This window comes from Acinonyx jubatus, chromosome C1 (assembly GCF_027475565.1).
Source record: "Acinonyx jubatus isolate Ajub_Pintada_27869175 chromosome C1, VMU_Ajub_asm_v1.0, whole genome shotgun sequence".
In the NCBI taxonomy this organism is placed as follows: Eukaryota; Metazoa; Chordata; class Mammalia; order Carnivora; family Felidae; genus Acinonyx; species Acinonyx jubatus.
Window position 1 is genome coordinate 199,695,994 of NC_069381.1, and position 6,004 is coordinate 199,701,997.

The window sequence follows — 6,004 nt, forward strand, 5'->3', positions numbered from 1 at the left end:
GGTGGAGGGCAGAAAAAGACGGGGAGGTCCGGGAACCCCCTTCGTGGTCTGGGGTCTAGAAGAAGGAGGTTAAAGGAAGTGGGGGCAGGCCACTGTCACAGCTGGGGGTGGTGGCAAATCCAGTGTTAAAAGAAGACTGAGGAGGCTTCAGGTCCCTTCCGTCGGGGCTGGGGGCGGCGATGAAGTAAAATCTGAGATCAAAGGAACGGTGTGGGGGGGAGGCTCCGGGGCTCTGAGATCAAAGGAACGGTGTGGACGGGATCGAGCGAGGCCGCGCGGCGCCTGGGAGAAGGCGCGCGCGGCACCCGGCCGCCCCGTCTAGTGGTAGTGGCCCCCCAAGTGCGAGGCGGCGGCCACCGCGCCGAAGGGCCCGGGCGGGGGCTGCAAGCCGGGGCTCGGGTAGAGTGCGGCGGTGGCGGCGGCGGTGGCGGCGGGGCCCGGGCCGGGCCAGTAGGAGAAGCCGGCGGGCGCGACTCCGGCCGAGGCGGCCATGAGGTTGAGTTTGGAGAGGCCGGGGAAGGGCAGCGGGGCGAGGCCGGCTGGCAGCTTGTAGAGCGCGCCGTCCTGGGCGGCTGCGGCGGCGGCCGCGGCCGCGGCGGCGGCGTGGGCGTGCGCGGGCGGCGGCTGGCAGGCCTGGGCCAGGCCCTGGAAGTCGAAGCGGTAGGCGTAGCGCTTGCCGTGCACCTTGCTCATGATGTTCTTGTCGTAGTAGTAGCGCAGCGCGCGGCTCAGCTTGTCGTAGTTCATGTTGGGCTTGCTTTTGCGCTCGCCCCAGCGCCGAGCCACTTCGTCTGGGTCCGTGAGCTTGAACTCGCCGTGGCCACCCTCCCACGCGATGCAGCCGGCGTTGGCGCGGTCCGCCAGTAGCTCCAGCAGAAACTGCCACAACTGGATCTGCCCGCTGCCTGTGGGGACGGGGCTGTCAGCCGCAGGCGGGATGGGGGAGGCAGGAGGTAGGGGAAGAGGTGGGGCGGGAGACCGGCCCGGCCGGGTGGGACCCGGCGTCGGGGAGGGAAGGGGCGCGGCCAGCGGGGTAGCTGGGCGCAGCTGCAGCGGCTGGCCACGGAAGGGCTGATCCGCCGAGCGGTCCTTAGCGCTTACCGCGCTTCTGCACAATGGAAATACGGCTCCTACCGAGGAGGACACAGCTCCGCGGGCGCCTGGGTGTGTGAGAATTGGGGAGGAGGGCAGGGCGAAGCACAGCCTCCTTTGCGTGGGAGCAGCAGCGGCTCTCTCGCAGGCCAGCAGGGGCCGAATAGCAGCCCCTACGCGGGCCGCCTTGGCCCTGCGCCCCTATTCAGCAGAGAGGAGCCCACACAACCGCACAGGGTAGTCTGCGCAGGTCGTCAGACTGCCCCGTCCCGGCTGGACCTTGTCCGCAAGTCCAGAGGGAAGAGGCAGGATCACCCCCGCCCCTAGACAAGGCCTAGCCCCCAAAGGCGTACAGTTAGTCGGACTGGCCCTGCCTAAAGTGGAGAAGAGGTGGAGGCTGGCTTTCTTGCGGTACCAGTCAGACGGGAATGGGGGCAGTGGCCCCCAGTGCGCGCGAGGACGGTCAGACTCTGAAGGCTCCCCACCATTCTCAACTGCCCGGTGCGCAGAGCACAGCTACTCTGCTTGAGTCCCCATTTTCGGAACAGGCGGGATTCTGGCATGTGGAGGTGTTATACTTCTCTGGGGCTTGACACACAGCTCTGAGAGGAGATGAGACTGGGAAGCCGCCGGTGCTTGGCTCCCTGCCTCCTCCCTATCTTTGGCCATCTCCCGGGCTCTTCAGCCCAGTCCTGATTTCGGGATTTGCTGGAAGCGGCCGGTAGGTGTTTCCCAGATATGCCGACGAGGAGACAGAGGGCTGCCCGAGAATTTCCACTCCCTTGTTTTGGAGGCTCCGTCGGACAAGGGGAGAAAAATCTTGATACAATTACTTCCTCGCACTCTCTTTTAGGGGAAAAAAGGGGGGGAGTGTTCCTTCGAGTAGTCTGATGATTGATTCCAATCAAGTCCGGTGGGACCTCTCTTCTTTCCTCAACCCCTCGCTCTAAACGCAGACCTGCTACTCACCCTCGCTTCAACCCCAATCCCTCCACACCAGCGCAGCCAGTAGCTGCCTGACTTCAGGTCAGGAGCTTTAGGGTCAGAAACAAGGAAAGGTTTGGCTGAAAACGTGCAGCTGGCACTGATGCAGACCGACATCAGAAGCTTGGAAACCCATTCTTGTTGGGAATCACGTTTCCTTTTGGGTAAAGCAGTTGCCAACCTTGTCTTTGTGGTTACCGTGACTTGGTGAGATCTAGGGTACTAAGGTGGGGAAGGGGGAGAGGAGAGGAAGGTGGGGGAGGAGAGAGAAACAGGGAGGTGGGGGCTTTGTGGAGGCTTTGCGGGAGGGCCAGCCAGGCTCTGAGACCAACAAGGCAAAACCTAGAGTAATTTAGAGACGTGTGGAACTGGGTGGGGAAACGAAGCCTAGCAGACTTGGCTCCCACAGCCTCGCCAGCCTGGGCCAGTGAGGCAGGTAGGTGCTGGCCCGGTGCTGTGGTGAGGACGCTTGGAGTGGCCAGGGAGTAATTATCAGGGTCCCCGTGCCCAGAGGTCCTGAGCTTTGTGCTCCTGCTGCCAATAGGGAAAGGACACCAAGCACCTGGGTCCTGGCCCTGCAGCAGAAAAGGCCAAGGGCTAGGATCCTCTCCCTCTGCCCTGGTCTGCAGGTCCAGCCCTGGGACCTGGAATATGCTGGAGCCAAAAGCCAAGTGCATGCCCCCTCTCCTCGGCCTCCACAGTATGCCCGCACCCTCCCTTTCCAGAGCCCTGCAGTACACATCGCTTCCACCCTCCGATCCGGTGGCCGGTGGCGCCCGTCCTTTTAGGGTGGATGCCCCGGCCTCCATCCACTGTCCTCACCCCCGCCCCCAGTCCGCGGGCCAGCTCACCTTTCTGTACCGCCGGGCTCAGCGGCCCCCACCCCGGGCTCTTCCCATCCTTGAAGAGACCGTCTCCGACGGGATCTGTAGCAGCGGGAAAAAACAGTCAGGAGGACCGGGGCGGAGGTTGTGGACTTGACCGAAAGGGCTCCGGGCCAAGGCTCGGGAGGGTGGGGGTGTTGGGGGTTGATTCCTGGGTGCAAGGCTGGGGGCTCCAGCCGCCAGCTCCTCCTCCCGGAGCCTGGCCTGGGAGCGCGCAGCGTGGAGCCCCTCCATAACGCCCAAGTCAGGAAACGCGTCCAGGAAAAAGGAAATCCGCTTTCCGAACGGGCCGGCGGGAGCCTTATAAAGCCGAGCAGGCAGTGCGCCTGGCGAGCGGGAGCGCCCGGAGCCCATCGGAAAGGAGAGGAGGGCGCCTGGAAGGCTGGGCTGGTGGGAACGCTCGGAGCACGGAGGTGAGGAGCCACGAGGGCGCAGGGGCGACGCTCAGCGGACCACAGCCTCCCAACGCTGAACGCACACGGAGTCAGTCCCCGGCCACACCGAAGACCTCTGCTCCCCCTACCAGGCTTTCTCAGCCCCTGAGCTCCCGCCCTCGGCCTCCCAGGTTCCCAATCTGCTCACTTGGAGTCCTTAGACCTCGCCCTAAAACCCCAAACCTCTCCATCTGCCTTTAAGGTCCCCCGTGCCCTAGATTGCTCAGTCTTCCCAGCAATCCTAGTGTCTGGACCGCATCCCCTTCCCTTGGACCCCAGCAACCCCTTCCCATGCCCTAGTCCAAACTTCCGGCCCCAGGTCCCGGTGCCTCCAGCCCCCGGCTGGTCCCTGGTACCTGGCAGGTACATGTTGATCAGCAGGGGCTGGGAGGCGCCGCTCTGTCTCATCGCCGCCAGGGACTGGGTGGTGGGAGGTGGGGGGGGGGGATGAGAAAGGGGGGAAGCGTCAGGCTTTGCGCTCCGGGGCACGGATCCCCGCCGGAGGCAACCGCGGGTGACAAGGAGAAGAAGACGGAACAGGTCCGATAGGGCCTGGCGGGAGGGGGCTGCCCGGGTGTGGCGGGGGATGGAGGGGGTCCTGGAGCGATGCTCCCAGCTACTAGGCTGCTTGGAACCCTCCGGCCCCCCGCGCGGGCAGGGGCCGCAATTTCCGTTTTAATTAAAGCACTGCTGCCTCGGCCCCCCGGACCCCGCCCCCGCCCCTCTTATCGCCCCATCGCAATAAAGTCTCCGACGCGCCGCGCCGCAGCCAAGCGCACCCAGCAGCCCCCAGCGCCCCGCAACCCGGGAGACGCGCGGGGGATGGGCCTGGGCCTCCCGCTCTGATAGGGGTCGGGAGCGCATTTCTTTTCCGCCTCCGTGACTCTCAGCAAACAGCGAAGGGGCAGAGTACCGGGCCCACCTCGGACCCCCGCGGCCACAGCCCCTCCTTCCGCCCATTGCCGCCCCCATCTCGGCTCCGCTCTCCTCCCCCTTCCTCCCCCCACCCCCGCCCGGGTTCCCGTCTCCAGGCTGCGTTATCTCCATCTTCACTTTTAAATTTCCGCTTCCCTCTCTCTCGCCTGTCGCTCCGCTCCCGGCCGGGCAGCAGTTGCTCCCTTTATCTCCGCCCCCTCCTCCTCCCAGCGCCTTCTCCCTACTCCTCCTCGCCTGCTCTCTACTCTTCCCTGGAGACCCGATCTCCTTCCCTGTTTCCCTCTTGCTTTGGCCTGTTCCCTGCCTTTCCAGGTCTCCCAGGCCTTTAGGCCAGCGCGGGGCCGTCTCCCCCCACAACTTCAAGTGGGTTGCCCCTTCTCCCCCTTTCTAAGTCTCTCCTTCCTCATCTCGTCTCTTCTATGCCATCCCCCTTCCTGTTTCCTCTCTCTCTCTCTCTTTCCTATGTCTCTCCTTTTCTCATTCATTTGCTCCTAATTTGTGGCATGTGGTAGGCTCCTCTTCCTCCCCAAACTATAGCTCTTCCATCCATCCCCTTCCCCTCACCCCAGCCCACTATCCACCCTCACAGCTGCTCTCATCCTGGTTCTCTCTGAACAACTGGTACCTTGTTCTAGCAGGGGGAAAGGGGTGGAAACAGTGTTGTGTACTGTCTAAGGCCCCCCACCCAGGGCGGGAGGAGTTGTGGAAGCTGAAATCCATTCCAAAGATGCTGATTGTGTATTAGCAAAGCAGATGTGGTTCCCAAGTGGCCTGGAGTCTCTGTGGGGCTTCCTGGCTCAAGAGAGCCTAGCTAAGGAGGGATGCCAGCTGAAGATGAGGCTCTGGGCTAAGAGCCCCGCTGCAGCCATGCAGCACCTGGTGGCTACTGTCCAAACTGACACTGCTTGTGCCCAAGAGATGAGGAGACCTGGGGCTTCAGGTTACACTGATTGGAGTGGGCAAGTCTCCTGCAGAATCCATGATCCAGGGGTGCCTGATTGAGGATGGCTGAGAAGCCCAACTTCGGGGGCTCAGCAGGGAGGGCCCCTGCTCATTCCTCACTTGCTGTAACTGCTGGAGTGTTCATCTTTGCTGATGGAGGGTGCAAAAGTCAGAAGGAGCAAAGGAGGAGTGAGGGAGGCAGAGCCCAGGGGGAAATGGGAGATCTCAGGATGCCAGAGGATCCTAAAGGAAGAGAGATGGGGCTTCAGGATGTGGATGAAGAATCTGGGGGGAGCAAAGATAAGAGATTAGGATCCTCCCTGGGGACCAAACCCAGGGCTTCACAGGAGGGGAGGGCCTAGGGGTGGGGTTGAGGTCCCAATCTCTTTCCTTCATGCCTTCATATTTCTTTCCTAGATAGAAAATGAGGGGCAGGAGGTCAGAGCTGAGAAAGTGGGGAGGCAGTGAGGTTCACCCACATAATGCTCTCAGCAGAAGGCTGAGACAGAAGGGAGAGATGCTCAGAGTTGGGGGTCTATCCAGACATCCCAGCTCCAGACTGGTGAGGGATCAACAGCTCAGGCTCTGTGCCTCCACCTCACTGAAGACTCAGGTGCTAGAGGGGTAGGTGAGCTCTGGAAAGAGTTTGAGAGGCGTCCCCCCCCACCCATCCCTGACCCTGCCCTTGGGTCTTGGCTGCGCCTGAAAGGAGAAGACCTCCTTCATCCCCTT

The 6,004-nt window shown here is 62.8% G+C and overlaps 1 protein-coding gene across 1 annotated transcript; it reads right to left on the reverse strand.

Annotated features, from left to right (window-relative positions):
* Window positions 1-254: 254 nt before the first annotated feature.
* On the reverse strand, window positions 255-3,802 carry FEV (FEV transcription factor, ETS family member). Its single transcript, XM_027044454.2, has 3 exons — window positions 3,751-3,802; window positions 2,928-3,002; window positions 255-905 (listed from the first exon to the last, which is right to left on the reverse strand). The coding sequence occupies exons 1-3, from the start codon at window positions 3,800-3,802 to the stop codon at window positions 319-321; spliced, it is 714 nt and encodes a 237-aa protein (XP_026900255.1). The 3' UTR covers window positions 255-318.
* Between the last annotated feature and the right edge of the window lie 2,202 nt (window positions 3,803-6,004).